The sequence below is a fragment of the Chenopodium album genome, chromosome 10 (genome assembly GCF_948465745.1).
Source record: "Chenopodium album chromosome 10, dcCheAlbu1.1, whole genome shotgun sequence".
In the NCBI taxonomy this organism is placed as follows: Eukaryota; Viridiplantae; Streptophyta; class Magnoliopsida; order Caryophyllales; family Amaranthaceae; genus Chenopodium; species Chenopodium album.
Genome location: NC_137843.1, coordinates 11,449,284 through 11,470,395, shown reverse-complemented (window position 1 = coordinate 11,470,395; position 21,112 = coordinate 11,449,284). Strand labels below are relative to the sequence as shown.

General features: G+C 35.7%; 3 protein-coding genes across 4 annotated transcripts; 1 reads left to right on the top strand and 2 right to left on the bottom strand.

Annotated features, from left to right (window-relative positions):
• Positions 1-734: 734 nt before the first annotated feature.
• On the bottom strand, positions 735-3,737 carry LOC145563555 (folate synthesis bifunctional protein, mitochondrial-like). The gene is made up of 3 exons (XM_081624002.1): positions 3,592-3,737; positions 2,905-3,044; positions 735-2,311 (listed from the first exon to the last, which is right to left on the bottom strand). The coding sequence occupies exons 2-3, from the start codon at positions 2,972-2,974 to the stop codon at positions 849-851; spliced, it is 1,533 nt and encodes a 510-aa protein (XP_081480128.1). The 5' UTR covers positions 2,975-3,044; positions 3,592-3,737; the 3' UTR covers positions 735-848.
• A 4,740-nt stretch (positions 3,738-8,477) lies between these two features.
• Positions 8,478-15,464, top strand: LOC145562244 (fructokinase-like 2, chloroplastic). 2 transcript variants are annotated; one of them, XM_081622456.1, is made up of 6 exons: positions 8,478-9,113; positions 11,023-11,336; positions 11,438-12,081; positions 13,198-13,669; positions 14,529-14,847; positions 14,945-15,464. In XM_081622456.1, exons 1-5 carry the CDS (start codon positions 9,097-9,099, stop codon positions 14,765-14,767), a joined length of 1,686 nt encoding a protein of 561 aa, XP_081478582.1. In that variant the 5' UTR covers positions 8,478-9,096; the 3' UTR covers positions 14,768-14,847; positions 14,945-15,464. The 2 variants fall into 2 exon arrangements, with proteins under 2 accessions (XP_081478582.1, XP_081478581.1); XM_081622455.1 differs by lacking the exon at positions 8,478-9,113 and adding an exon at positions 9,777-9,984 and having other exon boundaries at positions 14,945-15,454.
• A 789-nt stretch (positions 15,465-16,253) lies between these two features.
• LOC145563554 (putative 6-phosphogluconolactonase 2) lies at positions 16,254-20,903 on the bottom strand. Its single transcript, XM_081624001.1, has 3 exons — positions 19,963-20,903; positions 19,736-19,871; positions 16,254-17,255 (listed from the first exon to the last, which is right to left on the bottom strand). Exons 1-3 carry the CDS (start codon positions 20,133-20,135, stop codon positions 16,761-16,763), a joined length of 804 nt encoding a protein of 267 aa, XP_081480127.1. The 5' UTR covers positions 20,136-20,903; the 3' UTR covers positions 16,254-16,760.
• Positions 20,904-21,112: the final 209 nt, after the last annotated feature.

Here is a 21,112-nt window from a genome sequence, read left to right as displayed (position 1 = left end):
AGTCGAATGGCATGAAGCATCAAGCCTATTTGAATCTCTATTTGTATATGTTTATCATCATTTATAAGCATTTATATTTACTCAGCACTTACTAAGGAGATCTTGTGTCATGGGATCATGGCTCGGATCTGCGGTGCCAAAGATCATGGTTTGTCGAGTATAGCATCACAAACTATACAACATCTGTCGTAAATTAAATAAATTGACAGCATCAAGGCTGTATGCCTGTATCACTGAAGCATTATGAACTTTATCAGCGTTGCAGTGATAGAAGCAATAGTTGATGGATCTTTATATAGCTGCAGGGTGATTGCAGATTTCATCTGAATAATCTTTTTGAATGTCCTATATATAACCACGATCCAACTCTTCTTTCCCATCTCTCATGTCTCATCTTGTTTGCTTGAGCCTAGGCTAAAGTTCCGAATTCTGCATATTCTGGGTAAATCTAGTGTAAGAAAATAGTATCACCCCCTAGAAGAATTTCTTAATAATTAATTAATAATGCATTTGTAACCCTAGGGCTCAACTTTGAAGCAACAAACATTTGCTTACAATTATCGCCATATTTCAAGCTGTTGGCATTTTGCATAATAGTAGGATCTCCTATTTCATACATGCAAAGATATGTAAGATTTCAAGGATACAACCACCTTGAAATCTGCAATTCATTATAAACATTAGTTGTATGATACTTGTATATGACTTATTAAGGCCAAACAAAAGTCAATTTATCTAGATTTGTTAATGCTGACAATAGTATACAATTTGTTACAGCCTATTTTTTTTATAGGCACAGAAAAATAAGAGAAACATGAAAACAAACCCTTGTAAGTACCTAAAAATTGTCAACTATCCCCTTTTTTAAGCATGGCATCACATAACTTGACAGCATCAAGGTTATCCCTAACATTATGTACTCTAACAATGTTTGCACCGCCCAAAACTCCAGCAGAGATAGAAGCGATAGTAGCTGGATCTCTATCAGTTGCTACAGGATGATTGCAAATCTCACCCAAAAACTTCTTTCTTGAAGGACCAATTAGTAAAGGGGTATGAGACAAGGCCAGACTCTTCTTTGCCAAAACTTGTCGTAATCTTTTCAAACCTGTGAGAAGTTCCAGATTTTGATTTGTATTCTTGGAAAATCCAATGCCTGGATCGATAATTATCCTCCAAGCAGGAATCCCTGCTGATTCAGCTTCTATAATCCTAGAGCTCAACTCTAAAGCTACCTGCTCACAAACATCATTGTACGTCAAGTTCTTGGTATTTTGCATCGAAGTAGGATCTCCTCGCATATGCATTGCAATATAAGGCACTTTAAGGCCTGCAACCACGCTGAACATCTCAGGATCCAGTCTTCCACTAGAGACGTCATTCACAATGTGTGCCCCCTTCTTGACAGCTTCAAAGGCAACTTTTGAATTAAAAGTGTCCACAGATAAAATTCTTCCTTCTTCCTCAATTATCTCCTTAACAGCTTCTAAGACAGGGACTAATCTTTTTAGTTCTTCCTCAGCAGAAATCCTGGTCGCCATTGGCCTTGTGGATTGAGCCCCAATGTCAATTATATCAGCGCCTTCCGAGATCAACTGACTAACTTGAGAAACTGCATTTTTCACAGATAGAAACTTCCCTCCATCGCTAAAGCTATCAGGAGTCAAATTCAAGATTCCCATTACAGAGGTCTTCTGAGACCAATCCCACATGTGATTTCCAACTGGCAAAACTCTTTTCATTCCATCCTTCCCAATAAGGGGTTCTCCACCAAGTTTTTCCCATGCTTCAAATAGTCCACCAGAAAAATTTGATAATGAATGCCAAGAAGCAATTGTGTCATTTTCTACATCATTCCCAATTAAGTCCATTAATGGAGCCATCACAAATGGTCTTTCCCATATCCTTTCATGGGGAACTAAGAGATTTTCAGTGCTTACCCTAAACTTCCCGTAAAATAGCACATCCAAATCAATCGGCCTAGGGCCATATCTTATTCCATTAGTTCGACCCATATCCTTCTCAATTTTCTTCAGCATCCCTAACAGTTCTTGAGGCCCAAGTTTTGTAAAGCCTCTCACAGCAGAGTTAAGAAACTTGGGTTGATCAGTCACATAGGCAGGATCTGTCTCATATAAACAACCATGCCTTGTGATGTTTATGCCTAATTTCTTCATTAGGAGCAGAGCTTGGTTGAAATTTTCTATTCTGTCTCCTATATTGCTCCCAAGTGCAATTACAACTTCTTGCTCCTTGGAACAAACTTCAATAGAAGCTTCTGTTGATGAGTGAAGGAAAGCAACAGATGAAGCTGCAAAAGCACATAGCTGCATATTAACATCCATTTAACTTGGGAAAAAGAAAACTTTTAATCATAGCATAAATCATAAGGGCAATCTATTATCATCCTGAAATTCACCCATACATGATCATCCTATCAGGCACTGCACAGATATAATTTTCTTCAAGCAAACATTAAGAAGAAAACTAAAAAGGAAAATATATGATCATTTTATTAGTGATCCCATCAAAGAGCCCTAGTGATATCCAGATCGCCAATTCATATCTTAGCTTTCTTGTTTGGTGAAAATGTAAACAAGTATTTACTTGCATGTGCAAATATGTAGAATTATGTTACTCGGACTTTTCATTTCACCTAAAGGATCCATGTCGGACCCTCGACACTCGGACATGAGTATGACACTTGGACACTTCATTTTTGGTTCAAAAACACTTGGACACATACCCATGTAGGACATGGGTACCCGAGTCCTAGTAACATAGATGTAGATACATTATATCTAAGACTTGTCCAACTAATGAGCAAGGAATAAATTTGGAGTCTTACTGTTTATCTGCAGTTTTAAGGATAGAAGAATTCATACAAGGAAAATTTCGCTTTACCTCTATCATACTTGGAAATACCCTTCCAGAATAATTGGGTTGATTTCAGCTGCTTAAGCACATTCAACATGACTAAAATGCCTCTGTTAAATATGCCAAGTAGAAAAACTTAATCTTAAACCATCCAATTCTTCAGTCCACTGCAATTCAAAGTTAAAATCATCAAAAGGGATTGTCACAATTAGAGCACAATGTCATGTAATGAACAGAAATTGAGAATCTCATCAGATAATAAAGAGCATATACACAGAAAACAACAATTAAATTGATAGATTGAAAGAGAATTGTCATTGAATTGTCAAATTAAGATGCACCCAACTCGGCAAAACATAGAGTAATCTCTTCTCCACCATTACCATTATACTGCTTACATAATGAAACATTAAATGAAATAATGAACCTTTATTTGTTGCAAATCACAAGTAATCAAACTCACCATATAAGTAACATAACAACAAAAATTTCAATCAATAATTATAATCAAATTTACACCCCCGAGAAAAAGATTCAAAAAAAAAAAACACACACTGTAAATCATTGCATTAGAATTCGATTAGATATTTTCCTTACATACTAAAATTATTAACACCCACATCTCAAAATAACTACAACAACAATTAACAAGTAAATTTACAACAACATTTAAAAAAAAAATAAAATAAAATTGATTTTGCAAAATTGGCTAACCTTTGAAAATGAAAGAGAAAACCTTTAAAGCGGCAAGAGAGTGCGGGGCTAGTGGGTGGTGTGGTTTGGTAGAAATGGAGCTTTGGTAGTTTGGGTATTGGTGAGTAAAGTACTACTATGAGGAATTGGGGAACGCCAATATAAGAGGGAAATCTGAAATGTGGAAGTAGAACTCTCAAACGGCTCTATCCCTCTATAAGCAATTGGACTTGACAAGGTAATGACAACACTAATCCAATGAGCAAGGCCCAATTTCTAACGTTGAAGTGTTTATCAAATGGCAGTATAGTATACTAGGTTAAATTCCCATGCGGTTATTAAATATTTTTGATAATAACATTATAAAATTTAAATATATAAAAGATATTTAGAAATATTTTATTTAACTATATATGGAATTTGACTGTCATGCTTAAAAAAAAAAAGACGGAAAATTTTTTTACAAGGTAATGACAAGTGTTATTGAAGAATTTGCTTTTAATATAGGTTAATAGATGGATAGATAAGAGCTTCGAATTTCACGTCTAGTTAATCACCTAGAATGTAAAAATATAAACCATCATGCCATATGTCAACTTTTATTTATTGATTATGTCACATGTCACATGTCACATATCAGCCCATTTAAGTATTTCACCTATCATATTAGGTTCCCGCCAAGGTCTCTCCTTAGGAGAGTTTTTCTAGTTTCCTCTAGGGTTTTTCACTTGAAAGGATTTTTTAAATCTCCATTGCTAGATTTTTTTTTTTATTTTTTTAAAAAAAAATAAAAAGTTTTCCTTCACTTTTCTCCTTTTTTCTCTTTCATCTTTTATCTTTTTTCTTCTGGTCTCTTTTGTGAATCTTTGTAGGGGCAGCTCAAACCTAATGTGCAACTTTTATCAACTACGTGTTTGACAAAATATAGCTGTGAAGGTAGCTTGTTAGCTGTGCAGATAATTGTTAGCTATGAAAATAGATAGTTTAGGTATGAGTGTTCAGTGAAGTAACGGTAGACTAATTGTTACATATAAAATCCAATATATATATTTTCCTAAAATTATAGATAAAATTTTCAACAGCTACCTCTAGCTAATAATTCTAACTTTTGATAAAAGCTACTTCCACCTAAAAGCTACCCAACCATTACGTTGCCAAACACTCATATTTTTTGTTAAGTAGTGGTTCGACTAAGTCAAACCACTAAAAGCTACTCAAAAGCTATTGTCGAACACGCCCTAAAAGCCATACACTCGCACAAGTGTTCCATTACACAAAGTAGGATATTAAATATTATCATTATAATTGACAATCATATTAAGTTATTTTTTACAACAATAAACAACCATGAAACTTCACGTGGCCGAAAACAACTACAAACTCAAATATTGAGAAATAGACATACGAAACCAGGAGACGAAGACAAACACTATGGCCAAGAAATAGTTAAAACAATGACTCAGCGACTCTAATTCGTAATTCATCTTGTCGTAATAGTATAGTATAATAACACTACACCCATTGAAAGAAACACTTAATTATATTTATCAACGTAACGAAGAACGTCCCCTGAACAACTCTTAATGTCAACCCAATCTTGGTCCCCGATTTACCTATCGTTATGAGTTATGACGACGGTGCTTAGTGTATGTGGATAAGTCGGGTTAGTAAGCAATTAATCGAAGGTATGGGATAAAACAAGTAAAACATGATTAAAGTTAATTTCATTATTTTAAATCAAAGGTTCAGAAGATATCTAGCAAATGTTTATATACACACAATGTATATGTGTAATATAATATATAATATATGCAATATAATATATAATATACTACCTCTGATTTTTTTTAGTTGCAACTTTGGAATATTTTATATCTCTCAAATAATACCCCAAAGTTGCAACTAAAAAAAATCGGAGGTAGTATGTAATATAATATATAGCATATAATATAATATGAATTTGTTGATTAGACTTTTAAGTATATAAATATTATTATTTTAATCATTTAGAGCGATAAATTTATTATCATGAGACACTTGTTAAAAAATTAGTTTCGCCAATACCCACTTTGTATTTCTTACGGGCACTGTCAAACGAATTTTCCAACTACCACCTATCAATATTAAAATATAATGAATAAACATTTCGAAATAAAACTAAGGTTCTCTCTCTAGAATTCTAGAGCATATCTCTCTTCTTACTTCCCTCCTTTCACCCCCTCCACTTTTCACATTTTACCCTGTTTTCTTCTCTTGTTTTCTTAAAGTCTATGTTTTCTTTCTTTATCATTTTCTTCCCATCTCAACCCCCCAACCACTACATGGATGACTTAAATCAATTCCTCCCTTGCCTTCTCAAATTTAAGAAGAATAGGTCCGACCATGGCACCGAACGAAGAAGAAGTCAAGAAAGCTCATAACGGGTTCCCAAGTCTAGTAATTGGCAAATTTAAAGATTGGCGCAATAATTCCTTTTCTAGAGAGGAAATCCAAGCTTGGGTCTTCCTTGGATGGAAGGCAAAAGGCCTAATCACAGTGGAGAAGCTTGATGGTTTTTTCATTTTCAAATTCACTCATCATGAGGCCTATAGGGCTCTAGCAAGGACTAGTACGATGAATTACAAGGGTGCGTTAATAATGTTAGGTTTAAAATGTGCCTTATTGGTCATGCTCTCCGCTCAATGACTTTTGATGAATGCTACATATGGGTCCAAGTAGAGGGAATTCCTCTGCATTATAATACCCTAGCGGTGGCGAGGCGAGCGCCAAATAAGGTTGGATGGATCCTCTATTTCGATGAGTCCGCAGGTAAAATGCTCCTTTAGATCTAGGGTTTGGATTGATCTTAGCAAGTTGTTGATTCCAAGCCTATACTTTGAGTACGATCTGGGTAGTTTTGAATGGGTGGATTTTATATACGAGGGGTGTTTGTCTTTTGCAATGTGTGGAAGAGTAGGCCAAAAAGAAAATCATTGTAGGTCGTCTCCGGCCAACACTAGTATGGAAATCAGAGTAGCAATGATGCGCATTTGTGACGGAGAGGGAAACCTCAGAATCCATCCGAGTTATGTCCCATAGTTCACTAGCAAGCTAATTGGACTCAAGCGAATAGAGAAATTCAGAACTTCTTATGTTGACTTGCTTGAAAATTTCAGTGGTAGATATGAAGGAAGCTCTAGTGAGTCTAAAGCCAATTGGGATCCTGAAAATGATTCGAAAGATGATGAGAGTTTAAATGAGCCAGATAAGCCATCGCAGGAAGATTTCGATGAATCCATGGGCAGCTCTAGTGATGACTCTAATGATGACAATGATAAGGGTGCTTCGCCGGATGAGAATTCCTGAGCTCCTATAAAGGTCGGCGGTGGGGTTAAGTCGAGATCGGAGCTAGCGGGAATAAGAATGTTCAACATCGACCGGTTACTTGCCCGTCGCGAAAACGGCCGAGGGAGGTGGCAACGCCACCAAAGGTAATGACTAATAATAATAAAATAGTGTTCACAATTATGTGTTATATCTTATAATGACTAACTAAATTACATGGTATCTAATTTTAATTACTTAAAAATAATTATGTAATCCTAATACATGTATTTAAAAATAAAATAATGAAATTTCAACAACAAACTTTTCGCTATAAAAAATAATAATAATATGAAAAATAAAAAACGTAAAACATACCTGAAGGGTAAAGGAATTGTAATTGTCTAGCTAATTGATGTGTGTAATATCCAATTGATAAAAATTTAACAATTGTAAAAATTTAGTTGTGAACCTAGTAGGCTAGTACTTAACCGCTATATACATAGACATTAGACAACATATTGAACATAGTATGTAATTTTTGATATTTATTAATAGAAAAAGGAATTTTAAAAAAAAAATCATTTCTTCTCTTACACGTGATAGCCCGCCTAAAATGTACTGTACTTCTATATACATGGGCCTTTTTTTTTGTCCTTTTTTTAATTTATTTTAAAAAAGGAATTTTTATTTTTTGTCCTTTTTTTAATTTATTTTGGGTTTAGTAGTAAAAAAAATTTGGGCCAAGGGGGTGGCCATGGCCCACCCAGTCTCCCCTAATTCCACCCCTGCCTCGAAATCTTTAAGCCAATTTCCAAGCCACCCAACTTCTCCCTTGCGAAATTTCCTCTTTTAACCTTGATGGGACGTCGTTTCCTACCCCTTTGGAGGGTAACACAGTAATTTCTCCCTATTCAACTCAAGAGCCCTTATCACATGCTCAGCTCAAATACTTGATTTCAGCATCTTCTATTCCTTATTCAGATAAAAATTCAAACTATTTAAGGAATATGCTACGTGTGCTTGGAATTCTTGTTTTTGGTATTAATGCCTTTTCAACTACCTTTCTTGATAAAAGCAGTAAACTTTCACTTTCTCACCACTCTTTATTTATTCAAACACATGAAAACACTATCACCCTTTTCCACGTTTCCAAAAATAGCTCAATATTCTCTCTTGAAAGCAACCATCTCATGGATCCTCTACAAGCGCTTGTGGATTTTTTTTTGTTTTGGGTTTCCAGATGATGACATGTCTTCTTTTAGGGTTCCTCCATCACCAACTGGCTCATGTGTTCAACCTAGAGCGTCGGATGCGGGGGCGGCTGGGCTTCCTTGCTCTGTTGTAGCTCCTAGGCCTATGTGGGGCATAAGTCCACCATCTCCGCCTACTTAGGTCTAACTGGATCCTATAGTAAATGGCCCCAGTTGATGAGGTATTTTCAAACTCTTCTCCTTTGACTTTTGATGAATTGGGTAAAATTCTCTAGCCTTTTTGCAAGCCCAATCCAAATGTTACAGGCCCAAGCTTGAATGAGCCCAATTTCCCTGCCTTTAAAACTAGGGTTGATTCACCTAATTGTGAACTACCTCCAAACCCACCAAACATTCCTGATTCCCCAATCTCGATCTTTGCTGCAAGCCAAGTTCTTTCACAACCCACCCCTTTAGACCTCAACCCCTATCTGGCCATGATCCGGGATCTGAACATAACCCCCATTTCATCAGATTCTGACAAAGAAGTACAGATCTGATCTAGCCAGCAGGATCAACCAAGGGCTCCCACTGAAAGCCCAAGCCCAACCTCCGTCGGAAGCTCAAGCCCTTTTACCTTGTCAATCCTTAATCCGGCCAAAAAGGAGGGGAACTGATTTAGAAGGCCCAAGTAATGTGAAGCGTTGGAATCCCAATGCCTTGATTATGGAAAAGCTGTGGGAGATGGAGAAGGAATTAGAGAAAAGCTCGTTGGACTTGAACAACTCAGTCCTGACTTCAAACCAATCTTTTGTTGCCGATCAAGGGGGAGAACAGGGAAAAGGGAAGAAGCGGAAAAAGCCGAGGGTTTAGAAGGGTGATTTGATGACGAAGGTGATTAAGGAGGTGGTAATTAGTCACGCTGACAAGAACAAGGAGGATCCGAATGTTGGAAAGACTGAGGAGAGAGTGAGTGAAGAGAAGGAGGTGACAATGATGTTCAGTTGCTACTGCAAGATGGGGTGTGTGGATGGCCTACCCCCAAAGGTCTGTGTGTTACTCCTACAATACAATTTGTTAGTAGTTTAGTTATTTCTATGTCTTTAAATTGTATCTTTTTATGTGAAACTAAATGTAAAGTCTCAAGCTTTACTCCAATTTTCTCAAAGATGGGGAGTTGATGCTTGTGACTCGACTAGAGGTCTTTTTGTAGCCCGGGCAACCACTCCTTCGGTGTTTCATGGTCTCTGATGTCATGCTTTAGTGGTATTAAAACCCCAAATGTTGTATTATTTTTCACAATTTTTCCTATTTTTCTTTTTTCTCTTTTTAATAAAAAAAACTAAAATTTCCAACAATATTCTTTGTAAAAAAACTACTTCCTCCATCCTTGTATTTTTGCCCCATTGCCACTTTTAGGATCAAATTTAAAAAACTTTGACCATACGTTACCACTTATTTATAAGAGAGAATATAGTCATGTGAAATCTTATTATGTTTGTCTCATTATATATTATATCAATATCATGTTTTTATAATTGTTACATGTATGAAAATAAAGTTATAGACGTTCTAAAATATATCTTGAAAACCGTGCAAAGTCAAATGGGGCAAAAAAAATTAGGGACAATAGAGTATCAAATTGGATTTTGCTTAGTTAATCTCATTCTAAGAGGTGTTGTACCTCATCCTCTCCCGCTAATTGTTGATTAACTACTCTCTCATTCGCTCTGTTTTTGTAGCTATCATCTTCTTCATTTTCTTCCTAAACCCTTCCACCACTAAACCCATTTCTCTCTTTCTCTCTCCTCTAAACCCCAGATATGCTGACCTCCATTTGAGCTCTTTTGGAGGTTGCTACTTCAGGCTTTGCTCTAATGGCTTCTCTCTCTTTTACCCAATTTCTTTCTTTGCCCAGGTTTCTTCATTTCGCTTCTTTTAATTCAATTGTTTTTGCTCGTTATTATTTGACTCAATTTAATTGTTTTCTTGTATGTACATGTTATTTATTTGATTAATTGCTATTTGGGTTTTGCTGAAATACTTGAGGGTTTTGTGGGATTGTCTGATTTCAGAGGAGAATTTTGCTTATTATCTGTGTTGCTTGACTAGTGATTATTGCCTAATATGCTAGTTTTTCGGGAATCGAATGTAAGAGATCGTTCTCAATTTTGGATAATTGTAGTTGAACAAGGAATGTCATGTTGTTACCCAATTGTAGCCTATGAAGTTCTAGCCTAGGGTTATATGTTGGAGGGAGGGTGTTGTTATATGTTTTCGTGCTCCCAAATGAATATGCACTTTTTCTGAAACAAACATGACCCTTATTTATAATGAATCCGAGCTCAACCAAGTTTGTTTGTGGAATTAGAGCATATTCATATGGAGTACCATTCACATGGTGCTCCCATAAAAATATGATGGTGGAAGCGTATGCGCAGTGCTCACTGTGCATCCGTTGAACATCAAGCCTAAAATCAATGAACATAAGACTAACTGACTCCAATGAACGTAGACCTCAATGAACATAAGAGCTATGGCTAAGATGATGTTAGTTTACATTTCTTCATATCAATTTAGTAGAGGGAATCAAGACTTAGTGAGCATGAGTGAGTAGGGAAACATTAGCAGTTCCTGCTACGTTTCTAAATAATTACCACGAATATGCAATCAGCATGCTTGCTATTAAAACCCCGAAGCAAGCTACTGTAATTTTTGGCTTCACATACTTGCTAGATTTACTAGCAGGTTTTGATATACCTAATCTGCATTAAATAATTAATGTATTACAAATTAACATTGTGCAAGTCCATATGGTTCAAGATACATTTATTCATGGTAAGTCTGATCAGTACTCCATGCTCTTATTCCAAACTGTTTAGTGCTGCATTTCCTCTCAATTTTGGCCAATATCAGTGTGATGAGTGCCTTATATAGTTGGCGAAAAAAATTTCAGGTGGAACTATAAAGCACCATTCTTAGCTACTGTAGAATTCATGCTAGTTACAGAACATAGATTACCGAATAGATGGGTTTTGTCAGCAACATCTAAAAAAGCAATTGCAGCATCTTTAGCTCAAGACGAGGCATCTAAGGAACCAGAGGGAACAAAAAAGATTAAGAGCACACGAGGTAGAAAGAAGAAAAATATTGAATTGCAGGATGATGATTCTATCCTGTCAGTCAGTGGTTCTATTTCAGAACTTGACGTCTCTGATAAAGCATCAGTTAGCAATTCTGAGAAACCCAAGAGAAGAACTACAAAGAAAGGTATACGACTGTGTTATCTAGCTTATTGCATGATATGTTTCAACTTTATATGATATGAATGTGAAGTTATGGTACTTGAGGCTGAAATGAAATTTTTTCAGCTGTGTCTGCAACTTCCAGTACGGAAAAAGTGAAGACAGAAAAGAAGACAAGGGGGAGGAAGATCAAGGAAGAAATCAGTAAGGTAGATGACCATGAAAGTGAGATGGAATTCATTGATTCAGAGGGGGTCGTCTACATTGCAGATCAAGAAAAGGAGAATGATGACATAGATTTGGAATTCGAAAAGGGTGATGATGAGGATATAAGCTTAACTTATGGTTGGCCTCCTCTTGTTTGTTGCTTTGGAGCAGCACAGCATGCATTTGTGCCATCAGGAAGGCCTGCCAATCGGCATATAGATTATGAAATTCATGATGCACTTAAAGATGCATTGTGGGCGCCTGAAAAGTTTATTAGGGCTCCTGGTAGCTCAGCAGGTGGTGTTGCAATTGCTCTAGCATCCTTGGGTGGTCGAGTTGCTTTCATGGGTAAACTTGGGAATGATGACTATGGGCAGACCATGCTGTATTTCTTAAATGTCAAAAAGGTTCAAACACGGTCAGTTTGTGTTGATGATAAAAGACCGACAGCTGTGTCACAAATGAAGATTGCTAAGAGGGGTGCTTTACGAACGACCACTGTCAAACCTTGTGCAGAGGATTCTTTGGCAATATCAGAGATCAATATTGATGTGTTGAAGGAGGTAATGCCAGTATTTTTGGTTTTTATTTATATTAATATTTACTGTTTTCTCTAAGTTCATACATTGAAGTCCTTGTTTTATAGATTTTTTTAAATATACATAAGTTTTCCTTACAGAGCTGCAAAGTATAAGGATTAAATTGAAAAATATACATAGAATTTGCATTCCAGTTCAGTTTTCCTTACACCTCTACTACTTTTTTTTTCCTTCTGGAAGCAGCTTATATATTGTTTTTCATACTGAAGGTACGAGCTGTGTCTTATAAGGAAAATGTAATAATGAAAAATCAGAAAAGGGGAAATTATTAAGCAGAAGAAATATCTCAAGCATGTATAGAACCTTGTGAAATTAATAAGAGTTTAAAACAGTGTAGATCAACTTATCAAATTCAGAATTCTTTTTAATTTAAAATTAAGGTGTCCTCTGCTGATTATTTGGTGTAAGAGATACTTGATGGGGCATATTGTTGGGATTCAAGGATAGAGATCATGAAGCTTCTTTCTACCATACCGCTCTCTCCCACCATATCCCATTAGAGTACCTATTCTTTCCTCCCACTGATAGAACTGCAAGTCTGCAACAAGGCCCAATAAATTATAATGGAATATAAGGAAACATAACTTGAGCAAGCTATTACCTAAAATCAAACTTTTTTGTGCCATCTTTTTTATCCTCAAAACCAAAGGGAGACCCTGATAATGTTTAATTTTTCTTGAGCTATTACCTAAATTCGTTAACTAAGCTTTCTAAAATATTTAGCAAAAGGTCAAAATCATGGTAGTAGTAGGTGTGTCACTGGTGTATCTTCTAGCTAATTATCTCGACATAGTAATATTAATGTTAATGAAGTATGGTTGTGGTGCATATATGACTCATTATCTTCCATACTTCTGTACCAAACACCTGGCCATTTTCACACCTAGTTTATGCAGCCTGGGGTTGTATGGTCTAGGTTATTCTTCTTATTTATTAAAAATATTATTATTTTTTCAATGTAATGCGCAAGTATGTACATGAATCTATGCTGTGTGTTCTTGCTTCTTGTTTGAGTATGCTATGCTGAGTGCTATATCGGATGTGCTGTTGAGATTAAATTCTATTTTTATTTTAATGCAGGCGAAGATGTTTTACTTCACTACAACTTCCTTGCTTGATGCTAATATGAGGAAAGCGACTATACGAGCACTTAAGCTATCAAAGAAATTAGGTGGTGTCATCTTTTATGATCTTAACCTCCCTTTGCCACTTTGGCACTCCAATGAAGAAACCAAATCTTTCATTCAGCAAGTATGGAGCCTTGCAGATGTCATTGAAGTCACAAAACAAGAACTTGAGTTTCTTTGTGGAATTAAGCCTTCTGAAGAGTTTGACACCAAAAATAATAAGAAATTTAAATTTGAGCATTATGAACCTGATGTTATAGCCCCTCTATGGCATGAGAATCTCAAAGTTCTGTTTGTGACTAATGGGACTTCTAAGATTCACTATTACACCAAAGAGCATAATGGTGCTGTTCTTGGAGTGGAAGATGCTCCAATGTCTCCTTTCACTCAGGATATGTCGGCATCTGGAGATGGCATAGTGGCAGGTATATCCACTGAAACTTGAATTTTCGGCACATGAATGCATCTTTTCTTCTTTAAAACATTAAATGCATTATGTACTTAAATGAAGCTGCATTTTGGCCAATTTTTAGCAGTAGCTCTGTTTAATTTTTGTTGCTGACTTGCATTAGTCAAGTAGCTTATGGGTGAGACTTTAATTCATATTCACAGCCCAAAAAATCAGACACAGCACTGTGCCTCTGCAGCCCTAAAGGTCATGTCAATCTAGACCAATTTTTCAATCAATTATAAAAAGCCATGCATGTATTTATCCTCAAGTAATTCTCTTATGTGATCTTGTGAGTTTCACATTTTTAAGACATGCCTTTGTGCAATAATTCGTTCATCGGGATGGTGTGGGATGAAATATATGTTTGCATATGTGAGTATTGACTAGGAAAAATCTTTATCAAACACAGCCCCCCTTCCTACATATTTATACAAGACATGGGTAGGAATCTTGATGCTAACTAAGTACCCTACCAGAAAATGGGAGAAAGATGCATCTCTCAGGTTAATACTACTTGGGTTCAATGCAAATCATGCCAAATCCGTAGCATAGGTTTGAAAGTTTTAAGATGTGTTGTTGCACCCTTGTACAACACTATAGTTTCATTGGCCTTCCTGGGCCTTCTGGCTATCTTTCTGCAGTACTGTCCTTGGGTCTTGCTCCAAACAAAAAATGGTTGATCCTTATCTTTTGGTTTTGGCATTAGTAGGCATTAATTGTATTTTCTGATTTTCTGGAAAAATGCTTTATATTTTATCTGCTGTCCTTGTTTCTGCTGTCTCATATGATATCAGTTATCCTTTGTTGATAGTGTTTTTACTATTTCTTTTCAGCTCTCTTGAGGATGTTGACAGTGCAACCACATCTTATAACAGACAAAGATTACTTGGAGCGTGCAATCAAATATGCTGTTAATTGTGGAGTAGTTGAACAGTGGATTATAACTCGGCAACAAGGCTTCCCTGCTAAGGAAGGCATGGAAGAAGATGAAGAAGATTCCATTCCCGACCTTAATGGCATTAGGTCTATAACCGAGAGAGAATTCCGAACAGTAATGCCTATTCTCAGTTGATCAAATTCAGTCTCTACCATAGGGATCTATTTTGTTAGCTTAGACATGATCGAATCTACATTCTTCACATCCTCTTTAAGGTGAGATTATATCCCCCACCCTAGTTGTTCCCCCTAACTTATTTACCAATTATTCATCACTTCTAAGTTCTAACGCGAAACTTACATTTAAATGTAGGTTTTTTTTTACAGGGGTAGAACTTTTCGTCCCAGAACTCGGCCGTAACATTGTTAAGCACCATGCAAAGCTGGGATGAACAGAGATGCTCCTCAGAAATCATCATGCCCTTGCATTTCTATACTAGGATAGGTAGATGGATAATATATTTGAGTCACCTTATCTTGTATTGAGATTTTCTGAATATTAATTTTCCCATAAAAAAGGAGTAACAAAGCAAAGAAATGGTCCCCCAACAAATTGTCCAATCATCATTCTTATCCTATGTCACCTGAATTATCGGATTATCAAATCATACATAGTATAACCCTAATATTCACAGTTTTCTTGTCCTAACAACTTACTTTTGAGTCAGATAATTTTAATCTTATGTTAAAATTTATAATGTCAATAAAAAAAATAAAAAAAATAAAAATAAAAATAAAAAGTGTCAGCTTTAACTGGAGGACCAGGTGGGTTTCTCTTTAATGTGGATTGTGGACCTTTGAAAATGAAGATTAGTGATGGCGTAATATGCTGTTTAACAAAATTATTAATCTCTAATTACGGAGTACTTATTATTGCTTTGGTTAGTGGGTTTACTGCTTTGGAGACAATGCGTTATTGGATCTGCTGCAATAATTAATGGGGGTTAATCTTATCTTTCATTCTTATTTCTAGGTAATGCGACCCAACTCAATCATTTTTCTTGGTAGACATCACATGAGGGAACAATACTATATTTGATTAAGATGCTAATTATTATGTAAGGTTCTTGGGGAGAAAAAGGGTAATGATATAAAAAGGGTTAGAAATTGGAGTTTTCTTGTCATATGTGAGTATGTGTGATCACATACGTACTCACATACGAAGTGAATGCGCACCTTATGAACTTGTGTAAACATAATCCTTATGTTTACGTTATTTGTTCTCGAGTACCTATGCTAGAGAGTATATGTCAACTCTTTCATTCGCGACAACTTTCCAAGTTCTCAAATTTGAAAGAAGTGTGAATTAACCATACCTTTATGATCATGCTTAGTATCAATTTTGTCAAAAATCTAACATGAACACTTAAAGTGAAATGAAGAGTCCGAGTAACATAGGCGTCAAGTACACCTAATAATCTAATATGTATTGCTTGATAGATTTAGCTTTCACATCTAGAATTAATGATAGTTGCAAAATTAATGTGATACACATATTCTCTTTAACTTTTACACGTTAAAGGAATCTAAGATGCCTTTGGTCAAGTGTTCTTAATCATAATGCATGAACTTCAATGGTAGGTTGGAATCTTCATCTTTAAAACAATCATTACTGGCTAAAAACAATCAACAGAATATATTTGATTCCTCTAAATTTTTTTAATCATTTTTTTAGGACTAACAAAGTCACAAAACAAACACCAAAAACTAGATTTTAGCATAGTTTTCGCATTGGTGTGACAGCAGAAGAATTCTGTAGGCTAAGGTTACCAGTTCATGTAAGATAACATTATAACAGATTAACAGCTGACAGTAAGAAACTAAATTTCGGACAAAACTAAATTTCTTGACAAAACTAAATTTGCTCCTCTTTGCTGCAAAAATATACACCAATGTTGAGGAAAGAGATGATGATGGTGACGATAAGTCGAAAATGAGTGCAATTATACACTGTAAACCATCCAAAAGCTGCCTATTCACAAAACAACCAATCCTACCACTTGAGAAGCACAAAAAGAATTAAAAAACCAATCTGCAAGCCTCCAGTTATTACGCTCTTCTCAGCCAAAAAACAACTATCCAAAATGAGGGGTCGAAAGCATAGGTTAATCACACGAATGAGTTGATCACTACTTGGAAACTGCAACTCCGTCAAGTTTTAGGGCAGCTTGTTGGTCCAAAAACCATACCAACTTCCCTGTTGTTGGCTCCACCATCCTTGCTGGCAATACGGAGTTGGGTCCCACATCAGCCGCATTGATTGCCTGGCGTACAGCCTCTGCTTTCTGACCACCAGTCACCACCACAGCCACATTGGATGCTGAGTTGATGACAGGCAATGTGAAAGTGATCCTCTCAGGTGGAGGCTTGGGAGAGTCAGTGATGAAGGTAACCCATTCGTCCTTCACACCCAACACAGAGTGATCAGGGAAGAGAGAAGCCACGTGTCCATCAGGTCCCATTCCAAGAAGAATGAGATCAAACTTAGGGCAATCATTGATATCAGAAACGCTAATCAACCGAGTTTTTACTAGCTGCCGGATACCAAATTCATACTCACTTGCAGCATCCTCTGCAGATAGGGAATCATTGATGGAGTGCACATGGCTAGGAATAACAGGCGCCTGAATTTTACAAGGAAGAACAAACCATTAATTAAAGGAAGAAAATTTCAGTATCTATTATAACCAACTTAGATCATTTTTAGGTCATGATTTTCAACAAAGTATATGTCTCATCATGTAAAGAGTTTTGATCCTTCAGGAGGTTTATAATCTTCATTTTCACAACCAAATGTATCGAGACTACAGGAGTATGATACTAATTAAAACAATTTCATCATCTATGATTATATTTAGATGTCACGAATACATATGTAACTAGCATTCAATTAGGATGATTCACTGTCAACAATTTTGCTCAGAAGTATCAGCAAAGCCCTTGGAAGGATTGGTTTGGCAGCATAAGGGAAACTGAACGAATGCAATGGAGAAACATAGTAAATTCAAAAGGTCTCTCAGCTCCAAATTCCAGCGTAGCTCATAAGAACGAGGACAAGATCTGAAAACATGTAAGGGTCAACGACTTAAACACTGATCCAAGCTTAAACTTCACTCCCGTCAACTCAATCTCCCATGTCCCATCAAGCGAGAGTAGTATGGACTGTGGTGTTTTGACAACAGTTCGAAGACTTGACATATGATTAACAACAATCATATACGAAGTAATAATTTACTTAATCTAACAATTGTTCAATTAATGTCACCATCTTCACTTAACCTAACCACTGTTCAAATTTCTCACCTAACATGTAGACCCATGATAGGAATCAAGTATACAAGTGGCTTACATGTTGCTGATGCAATCATAGTACATCCTATAAATGATCATATTGATCAAGGTGAATTGGAATTCCTCTAATTAGGAAGGATTCAATAATCCTAAAGTCATCATAGGAGCATCTAGCCAACCACCAGATCAGTGAATAAATTTAACTAAATGAAAACAATAAACAAACCACCTAAGGAATCTCATTTTTAGTGATCTAAAAACTAGTAATATAATAGGCCATCATTTCTTCTAAAGATTGATCAGGAGGCTTACAAGAAAAGTAATAAAGAGTAAAAGACCTCAAAAAAGCACATTCAGAAATAAATACAAGTAATTTAAAGGAGAGCGGGAAGGGAAAAAGTCACCTGCAAATGAAATGTCCTTTATATTAGCAGAAACTATAACAAAACATACCTCATGAAAACCAAAATCAGCCACATACAAGAGTAATGCAACAGTATATACTTTTGCCAAAAAAATTGTAGCATATAAATGCATACTTGGCCTTTTCCTTAACCTTTCAGCCATGAAAGTGAACTACACCCGGATGGGTGTCATCGGGTCAAGCAATTAGTATTGTCTCGTTTCATAAATTAAAAGTCAGAAAACAGCATCTACACAATAACTTGATAGGGGATACAAAACAAAATCATCGGGTCAAGCAATTAGTATTGTCTCGTTTCATAAATTAAAAGTCAGAAAAAGCATCTACACAATAACTTGATAGGGGATACAAAACAAAATCTGTATTGACTAACAAGTAAAAATATTGTTAATAACCTAAATGACAAGCTAACAAAGTACAGAGTACAAGATAGTAAAGGAACCACAAATTAAGATAGGAAGTAATGGACAAGATAGGTATGCAGCAAGAACTTCAACTCAAAAACATAATTGTAACCAACAATAAACATTACATGCTCACGAAAGTAAACATGTCTGATGGGAACTTCCACTCGGTTGAGGTATAAAAACAGAAAATGGAAAATAAGTTCGACCTAAGAAGATTCACATGCTCAAAACATAATGCATACAAAAGAAAAAACCCAATCAACTGTGTTTCAAAGAAGGCATTTTTTCCTGAGTCACAAGCTCGTATCCTTTCCTCTTTCAATTACTAATTTTGCTTGTAAGTTATTTGGATGTATTAAATTACAAATTTGGGTATAGCTAAATCAACAAAAGCACTGCCCACAATCCCACAAACATAAAATAGGAAGAAATCAAAACGGCTCGTATAAAACAAACTTGTCACTAAGTTGACAGATAAAAGTCAAAAAAACCTACAGATCAGGGAAACTTACAGTAACATTTTCCTAACTATATGTTAAAAATGCTTATAAATGAATAAAGGTGCCGAATCTGACATTTTTGTCAAGAATCATATAACCTTTTCAGCATCAAGGAACTATAGATGTGAATAATGAACTGCAAATGACATCATAAGAAACCATTCTCTTCCTTTCTTGCCCCACCTTTCTTTTCTGATTTCAATCACATGCTAGCTAGCTGTTCCCTTCTTACCGCGAATATACTAAAATCAAGATATGTTAGGAGCATTCAATAACTAGCACAATTACTAGACACAAACGTAGAAATCATACAGGCAGGCTTCAAAATTCAAAATGAAGCTTCAAGGTCATAAAACAGATACAATAACAATAAAAGAAGACACCAAGGAAATTCATGAATCTGCTTCAAAGCAGGGCAAAACACATTCAGTTCAGAAAGTATAGAAGCTATAGACGAAAGTTAAGAGGCCGAAAAAACGGACCTTGGTCAAGAGACCATCCTTCGCTAGCTTGTAATTACTGTCAGGATGGCTCTTTGCTACCACACGCTCATCAGTCCAAAAAATATACCACTTAACCCAATCAATAGTTTTGTTATAAGGCGCTTCAGAGAGCTTTCTGTATTGACAAAATGATATAAGTCAAGACACAAATCATTAACCAAAAGGCATGAATAATGTAAATGATGAGCAATGAATAGATTGAATACCCCAATAAGCCAATGAGAGAACCACCAGATAAAGCAATGGTAAAAACGCCTCGCTCCTTAACTGATGCATCTGATAATTCAGATATATATTCTACCAAGTCAGTGCTTAGATCATCTAAACTCTCATGAATCCTTAACTCTCCTCTACTCGTCTGAACTCGAGGAAAAGCCATGCTTTCCTTTACACACCAAATTTGATGAACAAGTTCTGATTCAACAAGGAGATAAACTCTTAAGTTTTAATCAACACCGATAAAGATTCAAGTAATACACCCAATATACAACAATGCAACTATACATGAAAAACAATAATCTCACAAACAAAAGTCCTACATTCAAAATTATAATATCAAACTTCTTCCCCGGAGAATATGCAACCGCGTGAAAGTCCAAGTTAACATAACATATTAATCAATCTCGCACGCATGAACAGTAAAACCGCAAGTGAAGCATGACATAAAAACAAAAATCACCATGATTCTCCCTTATAACATTTACACAGTAGACAAACAATAATAAGTCAACATTTCAGAATTCTACAAAACCAGAACACACCAAACATTCAGAAGTAAGAAAATTGGCCAACGTTTCATACAACATACATGCAACAAAGAAACAATGAATTCAAGTCAAAGAATCATCATCTCAACCATCCAAAAATAAAATAATAAACAAAAATACTTTAACCAAAGATCAAAATAAGAGGACCCAATTGCAAAAAAAAGCAAAATTATACAGTTATCCAAGTAATCTCCAATGTACACATGGCAAAAACCCAGATCATTCAACAACCCATAAACTCATTTATCATCATAACCAACAACAATAGTCCAAGAACCCCAAGACATCTGGGTTCGACCCGTGAGACCCTCTCATACAAGAATTTTTCGAAAGCGAAACCAAGAACTAAAAAATAAAATACTACTAACAAAAAAAAAAAACATTTTCTAGAGAGAAAGAAGAAATTCTTACAATGAAAAAAAAAAAAAAAAAAAAACCCAGAAGAGAGAGAAAGAAGGGTGGCAATGGAAGCCGAAATAGACAAAGGTAGAAGATGGGTATCATAAGAAAATGATCAATTTATAATGGGTGAGTTCCAAAATTTCAATTTTTTTTTTTTTTTTAACTGATTATAATTATTTATAATAAT